This window comes from Neodiprion virginianus, chromosome 2 (genome assembly GCF_021901495.1).
Source record: "Neodiprion virginianus isolate iyNeoVirg1 chromosome 2, iyNeoVirg1.1, whole genome shotgun sequence".
Classification (NCBI taxonomy): domain Eukaryota; kingdom Metazoa; phylum Arthropoda; class Insecta; order Hymenoptera; family Diprionidae; genus Neodiprion; species Neodiprion virginianus.
The window spans coordinates 36,809,497-36,831,390 of NC_060878.1; the positions used below are offsets into that span (position 1 = coordinate 36,809,497).

The window sequence follows — 21,894 nt, forward strand, 5'->3', positions numbered from 1 at the left end:
ATTTCCAAAATACTTGTTTTTTTAGTACCTTTCACCCATACTCTGCAACCATGACGCCGTGTTATCAAAGCAATGAAGAAACGAAGTTTCCCGTTTAACCTATTATCGGGTTTTTTGACATGGTCCTGATAGGATTATCCACGTAGCTTCCGCGGGTCGATGAGCTTAGCAAAAGTTTCCTACGAGTACGGCCCTTACCAATTGCCAACAAATCGTTCGTACCGTGAACCCTTTCTTCAATACCCGGATAACCGAGGTGCTGACTACTGAAGCTGACAAGTTATTCGATATCCTGTTACATGCGTAGGTTTGGACGTAAGTGAAACTACGATGCCGATGTCACAAGCAACTGATTTGTGACTTAGTTTTCTGGTTGGGTGTCAGAATTTCACCGCAATCGAATCCCGGCGAACAAGTACGGGATTCTCTAGCGTATACCTACAATATTAAACGATATTAACGATGACGGATTTTTCTTCCCCCACGTAACAGCGAATCAATTCACGGTCGGTACGAACTGGACTGGATCATTTCTCACCCAAATTGGGTTAAGTTTAGATGCAGGGTGCTCGACACGTTTTATTGCCCCGCAATACCGGAAGCCCAAAGTTTCGTGAAAATATTGTACAAGTAAGAATTTGATTCTCCAGTGTTATACTCCGAAATTCGGGAAAGTTTTGAGCATCGTGACTGGTGGAAATTCCGAGCGGGTATCCGGGACAACATTGAACGAGAACCAGGGGCGAAAGAGATGGATGGATGGATGGATGGGTGGGTGGGTGGGTGGTTGGGTGAGTTGGGCCTCCTTTGTGACAAGGGCAATATTGTACGCGAGATTCTCTCTGAATACACAAGCCGCTGTCGCGGCGCGTTGCTCGCTGCCGAGAGAGAGGAAGCAGTGAGAGACCGAAGAGGAGAGATTCGAGAATGGCGAGAGGACGGAGAAGCGAAGAGAGAGGGAACAGCCGAAGCCACTTAGCTGTTCATCAAACAAGCGACCATGCACGCGGCCTCTCGCTTCCTGATTTTGCATTTTTCATTTACGCCCACGACCGGCTGCCGGTTATATTCCAGTTTCAAGGGAGCCTGCGTCAAGGCGAGGGTCGAAATCCATATTTCTATGCACGCGAGCATCGAACCAGATTGTAAAGATAGTCGGTAGGGATACGATGCGTAGACATCTGTACGAACATGTATAACCCGTTCCGCGGAGGGTGATTCGCGTTGGGTGCGGGCACCCGACAAGGTAAATGAATATTCAATACCTTCATGATTACCTATAATCATACCCTCCGCGTTCAAGTGCAAGGGCTGCGCAGCTTTCAGCGATAACGGGACCAGTTACGCATTTCCACTTCGACGAGTGGGGAAAGCACAGAGCCAGTCACGTTTTAATTACTTTATGCAGAGGAACTCAAACATTCGGACTGATGAAACATTTTCATCGTCAACGCACGTTATTTGTCTTAAAATTGCAAACTGATCGTTAGACCGTTTTTAACTACCTACCAGGCTGTCTACTTCCTCAGAGAAAACGTCACCATCGTATATCTATATATGAGTGGAGAACATCTTTCGTGGTGAAAGAAACAATGGCCAGTCATAATATATTTGTTATCTTTTTAAAACCGAAGCCCAGCGTAACATTGCATGGTCAAATTAGCATCTCGTACCTACAATTGCTTAATTGTAAGTAATTTTATCGGTGGTACGAAGTGTGAATAAGAAATATATTTTGGTAAAGGTCCTTGGTCTTTTGTGAAAATAATCATCAGTATTAGCCGTGACGTTCAATATTTATGCAAAGTTTTGTTCCTGCTGTTTTTCTCGCTCCTGGTAATAAATGTCATGAACCACTATACGAACGGGCAGACCCGACGTGTATTTCACTTTTATGGTCTCCGTGATTTTCTCTGTGATTTCCAGTAAATTTTTGCTACCCATCATCTTTCACCCTCTTCAACAACGCTTCGTAAACCAGGTATTCCAACAGTTTTCACACCTTTTCAATATTCAAGAAATAACTGGATGACATTTTTTTTTTTGTCATAATATAAACTTGATCGACGTATCGAATTCCGTTCTACCGCGGATACTTCCTTCTTCCCTACAAAAAGTACGATTGCACGACAAACTGGAAAATTTTTCGGACTCGTCACCGTCAGTTTCCACTAAATTTTTCACTTTCCATCTCTACACCAAGGCTAATGGATCTCCATAAATAACTCGCGCCCGTATAGACATGGATAATTTAACAAGGCAGCAAATTCAGGTCGGATAGCGATTCGCGACCGTCACAACTTGTAAGTGCCTCAGTCGCCGTGGGAAAACAAGCCTTCTCACAATCAGTGTTCAAGCTAAACCGATGAAAATTAAAAAAATCGAAATCTCTTGCTCCGTACTTGAACCTCTTGAACATTTTCACTCCCGCGGTAGCATAAATATCGTATTTATACTTGCGTATAATAGTTGAGCATCGCCGATCATATCGTATTGCATGCATAAATCCATAGGTTGACACCCTGCAGGATGTGCACACTACAAGTTGTGCAAATCTATCAACATAATATGCATGGACTGAAATTCGCGTGAGTGCGCCTGCATGTGGGTGGCAGAGCGATATTAAATACTCGCTAGATGCGCGTTGCGCGAAGTTTCACGGAGGGCGATTCCTCGCTTGCTCCCCAAAGAGGACGAAAACTACTAGCTCACATTGGAGGTGAGAGAGTAACTTCGAAGTTAGAAACTCCTCTGGCCTCAGGCGCCGGAATAGCATATATTTGTATGTAGCTATGTACATAATGCGAAACTTGTTACTAGCTGCTTTTTGTAGCAAAATGATATTGCGCCACCTATAATATAACCGTCAGAAGCTCTTTCCTTCGAACCATTGAAGCCACGCGTACATATATATATATACGGATTCCAATGTTGATTTCGCAGTCGAGAACTTCTCGTCAGTAATTGTTATAACTGCGAAGTAATAATAGTTATTTAGGGACAGAGATTCGCTTTGATGATTAACTTGGCGAAAGAATATTACTCTCTTCGTCGATACGTGTGTAAAATTTTTAACACCAGCTTCCCCAGAATTTCCTGTGTTCAAACCTTAAAAATTGTATTTCGGAAACAGAAATTTCAATCCATCTTCCCGGCTAGGGGGCTGGTTCTTTTTAATCGATGCTCTGCGCTGAGTCACGCAGAAAAATAAGTGCCTCTAAGAGGATCATATTTCATGGCTTCTTATTAATCGAAGTCACGTCGAAAAAATAGCAGCAAAAAATAGTGTTTATAAAGTATACAACTTTCGGTTCTATTTCCAAAAACCTCTGAGACCCGTGGAATGTGTTTCAAATGTCAAATAAAATGTATAAAATGTAAGTATGTCATTTAAGAGAAAAGTTTTTCACGATTTTCCCCTTCAGATAAATCTGTCCGAATTCTAAGGCAGAGTTTTTACGGCATCCAGATATGAGTTGTTTGTTCAGTTTCGAAGGTTTTCTCGAAGATTTTAAGAAGTTTAGTGGCTGTTCGTGATAAGTTATCGAAGTAACCGGTTTCTGTACAACTAAAGTGAATGAAACCGAACAAAAGCTGTGTTCATAGAGTTTCGGGATAAGGAGGCATATGTTTTTTTTTATTTTTCCACCGTGAGTCTTTCGACAGAGACAGTTATCGATATTTTTCCTCATTTCTTTCTTCATCCTTTTCCCCGTCGATAATTCCACCGCGATCCATAATACATGCTGCACAAGTCCGTGAGACTATACATATCAAAGGGATACAGAGTCGTCTTTCATCTCTGCGGGCGACAAGCCGGAAAGTGGTTCAACAGAGTCCAGAATCGTGGAGAGGTAAAACAGACGGGTGAAACAAATGGTAATCCAATTCGATATTTTTCATGAATTGTCATGGAAATAGGACGATATTGAGATCGAGGAAAGTGCCGCGGGACCGTGAATGTCAAAACCAATATGCACGGCCGTATCTTAACGTCGGAAAAATTTTACCATCTCGTAAAGTTAGCGGATCGCGTATATACGTGATGTGTTACCTATACGTTTCCTTACCTTATACTTATGCGCCAATGTTATTGCAAGCGTAAAAATAATAATAATTCTAACTTTTTCCTCGTTTTTTTTTTCGTTTTTTTTTTTCTTTAGCTTGTATGCATTCACAAAATTTAATTGCAATTGAAAATTCTTTTAAAATCGTAACCAACTCTACCTACTCATTGAAACAGATGTGGTGTCAATTTATACAGCATCCAGGCTGTAATATCGAGAATGTACTATTCGAAATGCAAAATACATTCCGGAAATTAAAATACTTCGAGAACAGGTTGCTCAAACAGCAATTTCCGAGAGTGGGTACCAGTTACGGCAGTGAAGTTAAATTGCATTTTAGAAATTACTATTCTCCATTTCATTCCTGGCGAAAATATACCTACGTAATCTCTATCTCTCTCAAATATTCGTCGTGAAACGCTGAAATTTACCCTGTGTAAAACTGTTTATAAAATAACATTTGCAAATGAGTAGATACAAATACGTGTCTTTTTTTTCAATGAAAATTTTTGCGATTCGTCGGAAAACCTTCAAGTTTTATGAATTCAATGTACATCACAGGATTTGACATGTAATTTTTCCGAACGTACATACATCGTCACGTATTAAATTTCGGAAATACCTACGTGAATTTTTCTTCGGTATTGGATAAATTTGTCTTTCTTCGGAAAAAAATAACTCCTCGCTGATGCAGCGTAAGACTTTCCTTACCGTGCCTTAATATCGCAGGCTGAGGTCGTTCGGGAATTCGAGAACTTATTGTTTTCCATCCCAGACTGGGTATTGACATTTCAAATTGAGTAGCAAGAAACATAAACTCACGACTACGGTTATACATGATATAAGCGTTGACTTTGTTCTTTTTTTTTTATTCAATTCTAATCGCAATTCAGAATTGTGTACAAAAAGGAAAACATTCTACTATACATCTGATCGATAAATATTTCGAGCATAAATAACAAAAAACCAAAAAAAAAAAACTGGCAGTGCCGCTCGTTTGCAACTGGCGTGGTATTGATGGAACCACTTAGCAAGGGAATAGGCACTCGAAATGTATTCGCCTAATAATATTCAAAGACTAACGCGAAGTAGTTTTCGTCGTGTATCGATCGCGTTACGTTTTGTATCGCACTTGTTGTTAGTCGACCGTAAATAAATATATATATTTTTATCAGAAGCGTCGCGTCGCGTCGATTTCTCTGCTTTTGGTACAACGTACGTATGTATAAAGAATAACGATATACTTGCACTGTCTGTATCTTTCTCTGAAGCATTTAATATCCAGCGTGAACGACAGAGACGTAATATAATTTGACTGATGTAATATAGGAAACCCGAGATCTTAAGTGCCTGTAAATGAAATGTCAATATCGCGTCGAGTATTCGGAATTTGATAAGAAGAGAAGATCGATAATGTAATATGCATTAGTTGAAACGAGCCACACTTTTACACCCCGGCAAAATGGGAATCTGATGGTGAGACGTGAACCAAGTAACCGCTACGATAACTCGGAAGAATGTTCATTCGATAGGTATACACGTAACGTTTGCCGAAATCGTTCTGAAAGTTTCTACAGATCTCCTATCAGACATCTTGTCCCCGAATATATTGTTTTTCTCTCTCATTTTCAGACCGTCATTCCATCCACCCTTCGCCGAACTGAGATAAGACGAGATGTGAAACGTACGAAGAGGTCCAGAGATACAAAATTGCGATGTCATTGGTCGTCACGTTCGCTAAAGGTTAGTTAATAACGACAGGCTTCAAGTACGTGCACCGGGTGCCGAACGCCTTTTAACATCTGCTTGAAATTTGAAATTCATATTGATCGAAGATCTTGGTGAATCACGTCTGGGACAATTTGCACCTGCCGATACAGCCAACGATTTCAGCGCATGCTCTTCGGTCTAAGCGGAGGTAAAAATGAGAGCAAATGGATACACAGCGTTAAACGCCGGCGGAAACTCGGTAGGTTCAATGGTGTTCCCATGTTCTGACAGTGAGTGACGGTGTCATGCGAGAAGACCGGGCATTAATTTCAACGCGATGCGTCTGTGCGTGCGAACCGCCATTGCGTGGTCTCGTCGTCTTATACCTACTTATATTGTTGTAGGGCGCGTGCCGAACCAATTTTCCTCGTCATATATCACCATTACCCCATTGTGTAATCTCCGTGTCCCGCCTAACCTTGTTCTCAAACACTTATCCGCTTCCCCGTGATGGATGTGCAGGGATCGAAATTCACGCTATGAAAGTTATACGGTCTTCCACAGGTTACCGCATTTCCGGTTCAGTGGAAGTTCGGTTTGCCGCATATTTGTCACGTAGCTTTTTATCTTATTTAACATGATTCCTAGTTTGAATATTCGCTGAATCGTTTCAAGCAATTTTAAGATGATTTTAGGACCTACGTGTTCGAAGATTTGATTTGTTTTGCTGGAAATCGTGTCAGGAAACGTGACTTTTCTGCGCTTTGAGCTATTCGGGGACAGAAGTATAGCAATTTTACACGAGCCTCTGGATCCTTTTGTATTTTCAATCTTACACCTACAGTTTCCCAAGAAGTGTATATGCGATCTGCCTGTTATCTGATCTGGATAAAAACACCTCGCATTATGAGCAACTAAATATTTCCAAGTACCATTTTAGTTGCGATTCGATATCGAATTATACAGGCTGTATTTGCCAGGTTCGAGGGTCGCTGTAAGGACATAGATTTTAACGCTGACTCAGAGATATGATTCGGAAAGCTTCGCCGATAAATCCTTCCTTATTTAATCCACGCGATTTATCCTTCATCATAAGAGTTATGAATGGAAAGTCCTCGTTGCCATTGGGTTCAGAAATAAGCTACCTTGAATTATTTGTTCAGATTATATTACCCTATTATAGGTATAAATTCACGACAGCAAAATAAGAGGCAAGGCCTGAATAGACCTTGAGGACAATCACGCAACGCAGCGAGCTTCGGAGTGCAATTTTAAGCAATTTCATCTTATTTTTCAACCCTGAAGACGAACAGCGTGCTCATTCGGTCTGCCAATTTTGAAAAGTACAAACTCACCGCTCCTATTCGTATGAAAGAATTACCCGCAATCAGCGAGAACCTCGGTTCCGTAATTTCGCGGTGAATTCACTTTATTTTCGTATTTTACCCGGCTTTATCCATTATAAACCGTCCCCACAAGCTACGGCCTGTTTTACCTTTACATATTCTGTAAATTCCTATTCTTGGTACGCACGTATAATATTCATTTGTGAAAGCAATGGAAATACGTTTGTGAGAAGTCTGCTGCGTGCAAAAGGCTACACAGATGTACGAATCTGTCAACTCTGGGATTCCAGATTCAGTTTTATTACGGCTTCTGCCAGGGCTTCGAATGCGGTGAATACTAAGCCGTGACCATTGATTACAGTGTTCTTTCAGGGCTGCTCTCTTATTCCTTTATAAGTACGTCGATTTTTCATCGTTTTATGGGTTTTCAACATTCGCAACCAGCTGCTGTTCTCGGCTTCGATGGAATTCAATAAATTCACCCTCTTTTGCTCCAATTAGTCATTTATATACCACAAAAAAGATCAAGAGAATTCTCGCCAACATATACGTCAAAAACTGATTCCGATTACTCGTTAACCCTTCTTTTGCAAGTGGAAGTAATGCAGAGTATAGAAGTGTATTTTGCGAATATCACGGTTCGCTTATTTCTCTACACAAACAACGCGATTCAATCATTACTGAGTTTCAATTAGAAGCCGAGTGGCACGGTTAATTTAAACTGTGAACATCTGATTCGGAAGTCTCGCGATTGTTGTTTCAAACGATAATAGCAGAGAAAATTCTACTGGAACCCCTCACTTTCCATTGAGAACACACCGTCTTGCACCCTTGGCCAGATACTTTGGCCTAGTTTTTCTCAAGGACACCCTCAGAGCCGAAGCCGCGAGAGAAGAGGAAAAAATTTCATGCCTCGTTTTTCGCTGCTCAACACGCGGAGAGTAAATCCACTTCTGGCATCAGAGAATCTTATCCCGGAAGTCAACAACCGGTTCAAGTATGTGTATAGAGGTTGGAAAATATTCTTGCCAGCACATTTTAAATGGAAATGCACCCCACCAAAATATGCGTTTCCGATAGCCAAGTAGTATAATCCATTCGTTTCTCGAATCCATGCAATTTATTGAGAATCATGTGACTATATTACAACATTTGTGTGTCAAACTCATGATCCAAAGTGACCTTTTGATCCTTGATGGCAGACAGCGTGCAGTTTGGATAAAAAAGAAGTTCTTCAAATGTGCTTGGATTAACCGAGAAGTTCAGCTGTCGAATATACGTCCGCAGTGATCAGATTTTAAAACACATGCGTGTAATCTAACTCTGCGCAGCTTGTGATCAAATGCTTGAATGAAACTTTCGAATCCGACGAAATTGTCTACTCGTCAGTCAGAAAGTGACTTGTGTACGCCAGAGTCGTAATTCGCAAAACGTAATTGTCGTTCGAAGTTTATCTTACGTAGTCACGTGACTCGCCTCGAGTGAAAAACGTCGTGTTTCTGAAAACTGGAAAATTCCTGTGCTTCATAAAATAGACGTTGCGAAGTTGGTTTGAAGGAAACTTCAAAAGTTCGGAATTGATTTTCGAAACACAGCTGTACGTGCGTGCCTGCCGGATTAAAGTTCGAACCGAATCCCGGCCATTGACCATTTCCTACCTCCATTTCCCGATGGTATTCGCGCCGATGGTTATACGACGATATACGAGTAATTCTCTCCTGTCCTAATTCTCCACAGCGGCGCGTCTTTCTGCATAGCGTCTATCTATCCGGCTTTCCGCGTCTCTCTTTAGAGTACCTCCCTCTCCTTCTGCTCTTCCTCACTTAATAAATATGAGAAGCAGCAGCATTTCCCCCGAGAGAAATTCTCGCAATCCTGGGGACCGGGAGGTCGCTTGCGCCAACTATATACACCACTGCTAGAGGACAAAGCCGGTTTATAGACAAAGGTTTCTCTACGTGGTGGCGAATGCTGCAAGGTAGTTAACAACTGACCCGGGATTCTCGCTTTCGACTTTTACACGCCTCAATTCTCCGGTTCTTAAGAGGCTGAAGCGAATGAGATAAAGGCAAGTTGGCACACCGGTGTGTAGTTCGTTTAATCAACGCGCGAGATAAAAAGAGCTCAAATTTTCTTTCCGGGGCAATTAAATTTGTCCGAAAGTTTCGCATTTCATCGCTCACGCTTTACTCGTATTTTATAGCAAAACCGTGTCAATTTTTAAGTCCTACTTTTCAACGGAACTAGAACGAATCAACAACTGATAGGTACACGAATTCTTCGAATCGCCTTCAGAGGAAACCGGATGAACTTTCAACGTAGCCGATGCACGTGAAATTGGGGCAGAATGTTATTAAGATCGAGGTACTTTATACATATACGATATCCACGGCGGAAGACTCGGGGCTGTTATACGGTTTTCCGAGAGGGGAGAACCGAGGGAATTAGAAACTACGGTTACTACTACGCGGTTCTAATTAACTCGGGTTGTCTCCAACGACACGCAGATATTTTTTCCTTCCCAGTTTCGCGTACCGCTCGAATCATCATTCTGCACCGGCTCGGTTTCCTCCCGAGCCAACCAGGAAGAGCTCAACCTTAATGCTTATTAAAACCGTCGAGGAGAGCGTCTCGAGTAAATCGAGTAAATTTTCGACCGTGCGGAGAGGTTGAATTTATATTGTATATAAAGACGAGGCTTATACTATATACATATATACCACATATAGGAGCGCTATTTTGCTGACTCAACTTTCTGAAAAATCACAATTTCCTTGCAAAATTCTCGAGTATTAGATACTTGAAAGTTTTTCAATTTGTTTCACCTCCGTACGTTTGGTGATAAGAAACGGAAAAAAAAACCTAAAAATAAATAACGGCAGTTTCCCTCCCAGAAATATCCGCCCTTATTTAAAACAGCTCAGGGGGTTTTCGCATTGACGCAAACCTCGAAATGATCAGCGAAAAAATTTCATTGACTCACCTGCGCGTCGGCGAGAATCCGGCGCATCAAGGCCAGGGTGGGGTGTGGTGTGACGTCATCCTCGAGGGGTAGAAACGCTTCGCCCTCCTTGTTCAAGCGATTCAGGCTCTTCAGAGCTGCAACGGATAAATAACAACGGAGGTTTAGTCATGCAGGGGATGATATAGCCCGCACCCTACGGTACGAGCTTGTGCGTCATGCACGTATACCAACACTCAAATCCACATGTCGATAATTTGGCAATAATTTAACAGCTTGCAAAGAATTTATGTTCTCTCGCCCCTCCCGAAACGATGTGTAACTTTCCCAAATAATCCGTCGTTGGCATTTTTACGGAAAACGAGATACTCGACCGCAGTAGGGGATGTTTGAAAACAGTCGTATAGGTATGTACCTACCATGTTGTCTACCCATACCTATAATACTCGTATGATACCTCATGCAACACGTGTAGAGGTTAATTAACATCGAAATTGTGTTTTCCCAGTATGCTGTTTAAATATTTGCTATCTTCTGATCACTAGATGTTCAAACCTTTGAAGTCGATAAAGTTGTATTGGACATCGAATAAGCTTAAACTTGAATCCACGTGTATTTCACACTGGATTAAGACAGGTGGCAAAAGAAGATGACAGCGATTTGAGGGCTTTATTATTTATACTTTCAAGAACATTTTAGAATTTTGTCTTTCAAATTGATAAAAAAATTGATGCATGGCGCGTATAAGTAGCGAACGACTTTTAACTCGAAGGCTTTTGCGGTGGAGCATCTCCTGATATCACTGTCCATTTCGGGTTCAAGCTCATAAACCAATGGTTAAAAAAAATTCTCTTTCAAATATATACGATTACAACAAAAAATTATGAAAAAAAATTTGTATGATAAAATTTTGGGATTGCAGTCGAAGATCTAGCCACGAGCTCGGATCGATAGACAAGTTTTAAAGATTGTGTCCAAGTGTTTTCATTTTCTTTAATAATAAAATAGGCATGATTTTATACTCCCCGCCCCCCCGTACATCGCAAGGCCAGTTTGGTGATTCGCATCGATTCGTCCTTTAATATCGTATATGATAAATATATGCGGAGGTATTCGATACGTGTATCCAGTTCGGAGTAAAGAGTGTAGGATTTCGTACAAAGGGGGCCAAGGAAGAGTGTCATAGGCTGAGTGCGTCGCGAGTGAACGCTACCTTATAGCAAGTATGTAATATATCACTTTGGGAATCGACCAAATGGATTAAACCCTCTTCGCATTTCGGGGTTGTAGCTTTCTCGCGCGCATGATTCCATGTGCCGAATATATATATTATATGTATATATAACCCACGCGCATGGTGTATACCCTAAATGCGTAAAACTTACCTTCCTCGAAGGGTTGAACGCGCTTTGCGAAGGCCCTGGAGAACACCCCCCGGGATTTCGGGGTCTCGACGCCACCGTCGATAGCCGTGCTCATGTTCAAATTGGTTTTCAAGTTTTGGCTTGTATTATACTTCTCAACTTCGATCACATTTCTTTCACAGTCTATAATAATACATGCACGCTGTGTTGTTCGTCTGAAAAGCAATGAGACGCCGGTTTTTATTTCTCGGTTCGATTCCTCGTCGCGGAGTCAATTTCGCAATTGCGAAACCGGATTGGAAACGTCAATGATCAACGTCAATGATACCGCAGATCTATACCTCGGATCTGATTACCAGTCGAGTGCACGGTGCATTTAAGGTCATCGATTTGGAACTTCGCTAGTTGATCGACCCTTCGCTTCCGGTGAACGAACGCTATAATGCGGCAGCTGTGATAGAGGAAAGTAAAACACTAATTTCGGTCACTTGCTTCGATTCCAGCGAATTTTTCCAACCGGCAATGTCGAATTTTGCGAAATGTTAAATAACGTACAGCTCGTTTAGGAAACTCTTCGGTTTTCAACTATAACTGTAGGTATATGTATGCGCAAGGTATTCGTCTGAAAATAGGAACACATTTAAGCGTATATTGCAACTCACTCGGTTCTAGTTAGTGAATATTTATGCAAGACTGAACCTCGCGTTTACTCTAAGAATTAATGAAGCAGAGGTACATTATAAACATACCGCAACCTACACAAAACACTCCTCGTTAAAAAGGTAAAAACTTTCTCGTACATATTAAAGACATACTTGTAAAAAGGTGAAATGAAATTCATTCCACGAACTTTTATTTTTATTCATCTAGCTTGTTTAGAACATTTTTTCTTATGGAATTCAAACCTTCCAACTAATTAGACGTCTGAAAATTTAATATCGCATTCGAAGTATTACTTTATGATTTTTAGCATCTTCCAATCGTGCACAATTTACTTATTTCTCCTTACAGTCAATCCACGGTAAAGTGATTTGCGAGTAATTGTTATCCATAAAAAAAACGGTGTCGTCATTAATTAAAAACGGAGACGCGAGCGGGTTTTCCGACTTCTGATCCTGCTCGGAGATGCAACGAGGCCGAATTTCGTTAGCCCAACGCTTTGGCTTGTAGGATTTCATTTTTCGCGGGTGGAGAAATTCCTCCCCTGTCCGACGCAATCGGCAATCATCAGCCCCCGGAACCATCGTCCTTCGATAGTCCGGCATCCAATCGACAAACTAACGTCGTTAGGCCAGGTCGTCTATACAGCTCCGCACCACTTGGTTTAGACAATTTGCCACGTCATGCGAACGGAAGAAATATCGCACCGGATGAGGTCGAGGGTCCTAATCAATACGAACAGAACCAAACTTGCAATGATTTTGGGGGAAAAAAATGTAATCTCGACACATTCTCGAGGTTTTTGCCAGCCGCTGTTTCGCCAGGGCGAGAAATCGCGGGAGAAAAAGGTTCATTACCGGCACCCCGTATCTGCACAAGGGACAAGATGCCGTGACCTACGCGTAACCCGCCAAACGTACTGCTTAGTGTCCCGAGAAATTGGTCTGAACCAAGCGCAAACAAGCTTCGCGTCTAGGCGTTTCCCATTCGCATGCAACCATTCCGATTACTTCCCCTTGATAGTTGGAATCGCGTGTTGGGACGGCAAGTGTATTAACTTACAATTAGTGTTTATCGAATCCCAGGAAATTCGCCGATTCCACCGCGAAGGATCACCTTTAATTCGTACAATCCGATGTAAGAGGGTATGTAAGTGACCGATGTACGAAAGCTCTGGAAGACTTCATCTTTATTCCGGCGTGATTGAAGTTGGCGGAATGCCAGATCCAGGCGTATTTTATCCATGGGATCCGAGGCGGCGAATATTGGATCCGAGAAATTCGATCATACTTTGCATTCGTCGAAGATTAGGAGTGTCGTTAATCCTGGCGATAGGCAGCCCGGCAAGCCCGACGTTTACTCGGAAAGCTTAGACCAGGCGCTACTGTCCAGAAGTTTCTCAATCGGCCAATCAAGCAAGGTCTTGAAATTGGCTTAAACAACTCGGATTCGACGAGATTCTAGGCGGCAATTATTCGCGTAATTTTACCTTTGAGAATTGGGAGGCGGAAGCGTACTGGCGGTATCCTGTAATTGCAAATGGGATAAGAAAAGGATCTGGAAGAGAAATAGCACAATTCCGGATGAATAGTTCATCCGGATCGAGAAGAGATATTGGATGATAAAATTACCCCTGGGTACATTATTGACCATGAGCGTATATCTATGGACGGGGATTCAACTCTACTATTCACTCGGGAATCCTCGAAATGTCCTTCGGGTGACTAACGCTCTTGATGCATTATTCCTCCTGGTTTCTACCAAGTATCGCATTCTCTTATACGGCTTGGACAGCCTTCGATGGTCAGTCGAACGATTCCAGAGAGAAGGCTGATTGGGAGAACCGTTTTTCGATGTGGGATACACGATCTAATTAAACTGATTGGATAAACGCGGGCTGCTAATATTAGGGTGGATACACAGAAGTTTGCGCTTCGTAGGAGGGGACTGGCTCTCGTTATTTGGGATCGAGGAACGTTATTCACCGAAAATTACTCATCGATATTACGTAGACGAACACGACGGGTATATAAATTCATTTTTGCACCAATGTCATCGTTTAGCACGCGAGTAACGAGAAGACGTTTTAATCTCACGTACGTAAATCTGCGCGCGCTTTATTCAATCTAAGATAGGCAACGTCGTAATAGTATATACGCTTTGGATATTCATTGCACGTACAAACGAGTCTGGCATAAATTATGGTGAAGTTGTTGAGAGAGGTGCAGGGAGAACCGATTACATATACATGTAATTATAAGTTTTTCATCGAATTAAAACGAGGTAACACACCGCGTTATCATAACGCGATCTTACTCGGTCATAATGTTTTAATTAAAATACTCCAGAGTCGTGACGTATGGCAAAAAATTTGGCTGCCGCTTTTTTTTTTTTTAAAGTCGTCAGGTCGAATTGAAGTTTTTTAATCACTTGTAGCCGGACTTTAATCTGGCGGATAAAAGGTACGCTGAAATTTAACAGCTGACAGCTCACTTACTGGAACAGCTTGCACGACGCTCAGTTTATTGTCGGTTCGATCTATTTCTTTCGATTCAAGATTGAGAAAGTTGAGTTCTGTTTGATTGAACCAAAGTCTGATCGACAGTTCGAAAAACAATTTAAAATTCACAGGAAATTCTCAATTCCGTATTGAAAGCGTGTACCTACTTTGTTTACAAGGAATCATTTGAACGCTTATTTATACTTCGATAGATTAGGCGAGTTCCTGTACTGTCTAAAATCTAAACACTCGTTAATCGGATGGCTTGCGACAGGTGTTTTTACTCGTGTAATACTTAGACCGTATCTGATTATAAAAGGGAATATTTTATAGGTATTAACTTCCACAATAAGAGTGGAAAATGTACGAGTATCGTTTTAAAAGAATGCCGATGGGAAACTCTGCTTCACAGAAAATACCCAATTTTAAAAGAAGCACAAACTCCCTTTATCGTGCGGGTCTCCCGAAGGAGCAAGTAAATTCCGAGGTAGACCGTTTGTACGTTTATTTAAAAAAAGACCAAGTTTTATCGCAGTTTCGTCAATGTAACTCAGGCAATGTTTGGGTTAACAAATATACATATGTATGGAAGTTGGAGCAGGTTAAAGCAGTGGCATTGATACCGGAAGTGGAAGAAGGCACATCGAACTAAGCTGGCGTCTGGAAATAGACGTAAGCATTTACCGTACCTTTAAGATTTCTATAAATAAAATTCTAAATCTTTGCCATCGCTGTGCATGAGCATTGACTCGGAAACGAGCACGTGCTTCGAGCCATTTCATTAATTTTGGAGTGAAAAGGAAAAGCTGAGTAAAGTGGACGCCGAACACGATGTACGTGGAACATCAAACGGCAAATACCGACTCGGTCTCGCGATCAGGTGTGAGAATTGACAGATAAGCATCATCGTCACCGAGTCAAGTGGCAAATTCGGTATCTTAACGTTTCGGTCCATTAAATTTTTCGTTTCATCCTCTCGAGACGCGGAAAAAAGACTAGAAACGCGACTCTCAAATACTCACCGATGGATCGGACACGCGGTATTGTCATCATCTGCGTCACAAGTACATAAGTAATCATCCAATCGCGTGCCGATACTGTCCGATATTTTAGAGGTTCGGCTACTTCCACTCTCTCTACTATCGATGATTGAATAGTCTGCCCATGGCAAACTTCGACAAGGATATCAGTTGGGCGAGACTGTCTCGCGCGATGAGTATTGATCAGAGCTTTTTTTACGCTAAAAATTTATTTACGTCGCGTCCACGATTTTTAACGTGATAACGATTAGCTAGATTCGTCCTCTACTGTTCTGCTCGTAGGACGATAGGAAAACCAAATCAAAAACAGCGATGATCTCGAAAGAAAGTTGGAGAAAAATTTCTAAAAAAAACGAGTCTTTGGCGTAACAAGCGAACCTGAGCTTTTATAATAGAAGCGACATTATTCTACGAATATTTGGAGAATTCAATTTGTATGACCGTTTTCCTTTTCTTCGATGTCTCGATTCCGACTCGGAACTGTAATGCCAAAGATATACGGAGGCAGGTGGAAGGATGGCGAATCTGTGCCTGGTGGAAATAGTTTTACCCGTATATATTATTCCAACGGAAGAGTCTCTCCAGGTTTTGTTAAATTGAAAACTCAAACGCCACAAATCTCGTATCCAATATGAAGCAATAAAATAGAGTCTAGCTACCTTACTACTTCCGCTCTATTAGCCAAGGTCCTTATTCTGCAACTGCGCAATCCAACCGCCCCGAGTTCCCCCTGTGTTTTTATTCCCTCCGTTGGAAACCAATCGTTTATTCCACTCTCGCCAGAGAATCGTCAGCGAAACATTTCCATCGATAAAGTAATCCCGCGTGATGAAAATGTAGACGGAACAACAACGGGAACTATCTCGAACCAGAAGATGAGAAAAGCTACCCGATTTGCTTTTATTTATGGGAATTTTCGAAAGTTCTGCCAGTCGAGCAATAAATAAATGCAAACAATATTCCTTCAGGGTTTTTTTTTGTCAGTTATTGACGGTGTTGGTCCTTCCTGGCGTGCAGTCAAGCCACCGTGGCAGCAGGCACGAAATTAACAACAGCCCTGCGTGGTCCGTGAAATTTCAACTTGAATACTCAAGGAGTGACAATTCGAGCCCCGCGCATTGACACTGCGCCATGCTCTAACACGTATCTCGCATTATCCATTCATGAATATTCACGGTGCTGGAGAATGATTGAAGCTTGCCAAGAGCTAACTACCGGATCACTGTAAACGTACGTTACACGCATCCTGTCGAGTTCATGCACGCATGCTTTGGAATGGTGGACGATTTCGGTTAACGTTTAAAAAATGTTATTCCTCCTGTCCTGCGGCCAAGGATTTGATCTCAGTGGAGCTTCGGCTGAGCAGAAATTATTCAGAGGTCATTCGAGAAGTTTGAAAGTATGCAAAAAGTTTCGCCAACATTTCTCAAATACTTCTTGTACTCGGAGACTTATCTCGTACAGTTCTATGCTCTACGCAAATCTCTGCCTTCCATAACTCATGCGGTAACTTTTTAGATTCCTTAAAAATCACCGAGTAACCGAACGTTCGCACAGCTGTATAAAATTTCTACATACAGATATACGTGTTCTGCATAGAAATAAAAAACGACCGGCTCTTCCGTTCCCTGTCACTTTCATTACTTGTCTTCGTGGCCAAAGCTCCGTGAAGCTGGTTCATCCGAGGCCGTACATTGCACGGTGTAACGAAGGCGTTCTACTCGAACGGCGCAAAGCCAAACTGCAATGAAACGAGTCTGTCTATCCATAATCGGAACCGCTATGTAAATCCCCGGCAATTTTCTATTTTATATGCAACGCTGTTCGATGACAACCCCGGCTTGAAACGCCCTTCGCTTCAAGTTCCATCACGTCATAATGTATATGCATGGGATGTACATCTAGGCGGAGTTAATTGCAGCGTATAATCGCAGGGAGACGCCCCCGTGCAGTTAATTAGCAGTGTTCGCTATTAAACAACACGATCTTCAAAACTCAGCAGGATCAAAGAGCTTCGAACCTTTCGCTTCTGTCTAACAAATTTCCGGCTCTTAGGGCGCCAAGATGACGCAATTCCCATATTCTAATGGGTAAGGTAAACGGTTTTCGAGTTTCGTCGACAGCCAGCGGCGCGTAAAGTAAATATTATATGTATTTCACGAGGGAGCGATTCGTTCCGATTTTCAATCACGTAAAAACGGTGAATAATTTTTCGACCACTTAGCTTCACGCTCACCGTTACAAAAATAGAGATCCAGAAATTTCGACATACGCGAATTACGCCGTATCTGAGACTTTTGTATGCGATAATCATTCCATGACTATACTTTCATTTGCCTGCCATAAACAACGTTTATAGTCCCGTTCACCGACACTTGGACATTATGCGGAGCCCGTTTATCCTGGCTGCGATTCAACTCGAGAGATGAAGAGGTAGTCTAACGGAGATCTTACGGAAATCGTTGCAGATAATGATCTTCGCCCGTTTAAGCGCGGGACAATGTAAGTATACGTACTCGCTATTTATACTTCCATATTCGGTGAGATGTTGAGGAATACTCGAAGCCCGCAGATATCTTGCTCTGTACACTTACGTCAGAGAATTGTAATATCTGAACGAGGTGCTGTTCGGCCACGAGTTAATATCTCTCACTTCGCGTTTTGGCGAAAGTCGATATTTCTTCCGTTCAAATAAAATACGATCCCGAGTTTATCACTTGTTTCAGTCTTGTGCACGTTGTACCGGTAAAATCCTGTTTCACTTAGATAGCCGGTCCGTTCCAAAGATTGAGTTTAAATTTTCATTACAGAATAAATGCGATATAGCGCAGGTTCAGCTGCGAATAAAAATAGACAATTCCGAACAATCGATGACGCTCAAATCTCATTTTCCCCAATTTTCGGGGGGATGGATTTTCCTTGCTAGCCTGCAATGTATTATTTTCTAGAACTGTTCGCGGTGCCTTCCTTGAAAACATTTTTTGGTGTATTCATTTCCGCGAACCAAATACCCGCATTATTCTTCTCTGCGGAATATTTTCAGATAGATAAATAAACTTTTGCCATTATGTTCGTCGAATGTAATTTACCGCGAGTCGTACCATTTCACGAGACGGGTAAACTTGAATCCGAGATGAAATTGGAAAGGAGGTATTCGATCGAGTCGGTGCGGTTTGTTAGATTTATCGCTACCGCGACCGCATCAGATATTTGTCAGAAGAAAGACATTCGCTCGATTGTTCAATCGAGCTCGATTTAATCTGATGCCGGTGCAACGCGAAACGCGACGTAGCTGTCCATCAGAGTGGAATCACATGTGTAGAATTAAAAAGTTTACGCTCTGGATATATAGTTATTATCGAGGACCGGATGTCCTTATAGAGCAAGCGTATAGACTGTAGGCAGAGCCACCGCCTACACAAAGGGTTCACAACGGCAAACCAAACCCATGCCGAGAGCGAGTTCAATCAACTTCAACTGAATAATAATACCGATATAATAAAGATCTCGCGACCTCGTTTCGAAGCTGCCTTACCGAGCCAAACTGATTGTGGATCCCAGAGGACGATAAATGTCCCTCGGATATTATATCGAGCTTTTCGGACCAGCTTCGCGTCATATCCGTTTGAGAAAGTGAAAATTTTGGCGAATCGCCACGCGCTCATCAACCCCGCGAGCTTTCACTCGACGACACGGGGTTCATTTTTGTCCAAAGTTTAGTTGTTGGCTGAAAAGTTGTGTGATTTTTTTTTTTTTCATTACCATTCGGTGTATTTTATCGACACCTGGCGATATTTTTCGGCAGATGAAAAATAACCGATTAGATCGAGTTCGCGGATTATCCACGACGCAATCCACTAATACGTTGAGTTTAGGTATTCGCAGAACTCTGGAAGAGCCGTGTTATATCCGTCGACAATATTCCGGAGGAGGAATGCGTCCGGAATGTCTGCAGAGTCTGCAGCGCAACGCAGCGAGGCGATCGATTTCGGAGATCCCGTTTTTGCATACCAACTAACCGATTCCGTTCTTCTGCCTCATGAAATTGTCAAATACATCGAAGCATGATCCTGAGGTAAAAATCCAGAAATGTAGCAAGTCCAAAAACGGTCATTAACGTTCGTCTGTTAACTTTTTACTTACGTTAAAAATAGCGATAAAATATCCGTCCCCCAATGTATAATGTAAAGAAAATGTAAATTGTAAACGTGACGAAGAAAGTAAAAAAAAAAATATACATATATATTAATAACGACGATCTCATAAAACGTAGGAAACACTTTTTACACTCTATATTTCGTTTATTCTCAAGTGCAGCTGCTGCGGCATAACTCGAACGCGTGAATCTCAGCGATGATCCAGTTTCAACAGGCTGTTATAAAATCCACAGCAGCTGCAGCACGCGTTTATTGAAGTTAGCCGAAACACATGGAAATTCGCAACGATTGACACCGGCAGTACGATAACACGCGTTCATTAATATTGCATCAGCTTAACTGCACCGGTAAGTCGTCAAGTTTAGTCGATTTGTAATTTCGACGAGTGATGAGTCAGCGTAACATGAAATTACAACATACACCTTGACCAAACGAGCGTCACCGTTTTCTGCTACCACGATATGTAACAATCGATCTGTAAACAATGCCGCAATGCCACGAATTACGTTTAAACACTTGCATGCAGTTGTACGATTTCCCCGCGCGTTCTCATTTCAGTTCACGAATCAAATTAATACAACAAAAAGTCCGGAAGACTTGTTTTTCATTGATTTGTAATCATCGCTTCGGAGCACATATCGAACCTTCTCCCGGAGTACAATAATTTACGAATATGTGGAGGTTGACGAAGCTGACTAACACGTTCCGTCCGCCTCGACGGATCAAAGTAAAACGTTTGATCGTCAAGAGGAGTTGAGCTTAGCTAATTAGCTACCGCCAGCCAATTTCATCCAGATTATTCATACGTCACAATAACGGATGCTGTTTGTGTGTGTGCGACAACACGATCCAACTGTAGTACCGTGTGCCAAATGTAGGATAAATTTTTACACGTAATTTTAGAGGCATCAGATTTAACGACCACGAGGAGATCAGATTCGTTTAGCTATCGTAATGAATTTTCCTATATTTTGCCAATAATCTCAACAGATGAATCAAAGAATAGATCATTCGTTCTGAGCACGAAGTTGAAAATTAAATTGATCGTAAAGAAGCGTCAACGTAAAAGTTACTATCGTGTGTACCTTGAAGATTCTCAAATTTTCACGAAGGATATTGCCACATGGGATTAGAAAAGATGTAAGACTCTGAATCGGAATTGAACGAATCGCGTTGACAGGCGTATCTCAGCGTAGATTTCGTTCGACGGATAAAACGAAATATCTCGCGTACCTGCCAAACGCGTATCATATCTGTAAGACATTCATTGACTGTGATCCTCGACGTTTCCAATCGTTAACGTAACTCCATACCATTCAAACTTCTTACCCATAACAACAATACGATTCAGTTCATGCAATAAAAAAAAATAACAAAAAACGATCCGCACTTCTGGTCGACGATTAAAACTTCACCTCACTTAACTAATCAGCACGAATTTTCCGTCCCAGCACAACTATGACCGTGCTTAATTATAAATATAAAATAAGCCTTCGCACACTTAATCACCCCGGACTCGACGAGCTCTACTACATAGATGGTACGCACTCCTTAGGATAAACCGCGTTACGAGTCAGCCGAGTGTGGCCCAAGCCTCGCCGATTGCCGTCTGCCTGCCGTCGACCCGTAGGACCCGTCGACCAGGATGGTTGGGCCCGTAAGTCGGAAGAGGTGGAGGGAGGAGGAGGAGGAAAGAGGGGACGGCGAAGGTCCGATGCGGCCCGAAGGGATACCGGATTATTACAACCAACCTGGCTTGCGCCTCTCGGATGCCTCTCGCCTCTTCGGTCGGTTGTCCGTTTCTCCGTTCAACTGCCCGAGCTGCCCAACGGAGCTGAACTCGCCTCAACCCTTCGGTACAGTCATGCTCATCCTGCTGCTCGTAGCGATCGTGAGGTACAATAAATCTCGCGTGTGACTCTCTCGCATCCGGACGAAAGCCGCGCATCGAAGATTGAATTGATACCGCCTAACCGTTCCCGATGATACGTACGACGATCATGATCGGACTTTGTACCGGTGGTCTGTGAACGAGGGACTGCTATTAGAGAGTTTAGTCGTTGCATCGCGATTCGGCGAGTTCGTTAT

General features: G+C 42.2%; 1 protein-coding gene across 12 annotated transcripts in view; it reads right to left on the bottom strand.

The window, feature by feature from the left end:
• The window catches only part of LOC124298875 (kazrin), an 81,906-nt gene that overhangs the window by 29,434 nt on the left and 30,578 nt on the right, over positions 1–21,894 (bottom strand). For 10 of the 12 annotated variants that reach the window (XM_046751450.1, XM_046751447.1, XM_046751446.1 and 7 more), the window contains exon 2: positions 10,107–10,222. In XM_046751450.1, the coding sequence (XP_046607406.1) occupies positions 10,107–10,133 (27 nt within the window). In that variant the 5' untranslated portion in view covers positions 10,134–10,222. Of the gene's footprint in view, positions 1–10,106; positions 10,223–11,470; positions 11,665–21,894 lie in introns of those variants that run through there. The other 2 variants (XM_046751445.1, XM_046751444.1) reach the window with 1 other exon arrangement.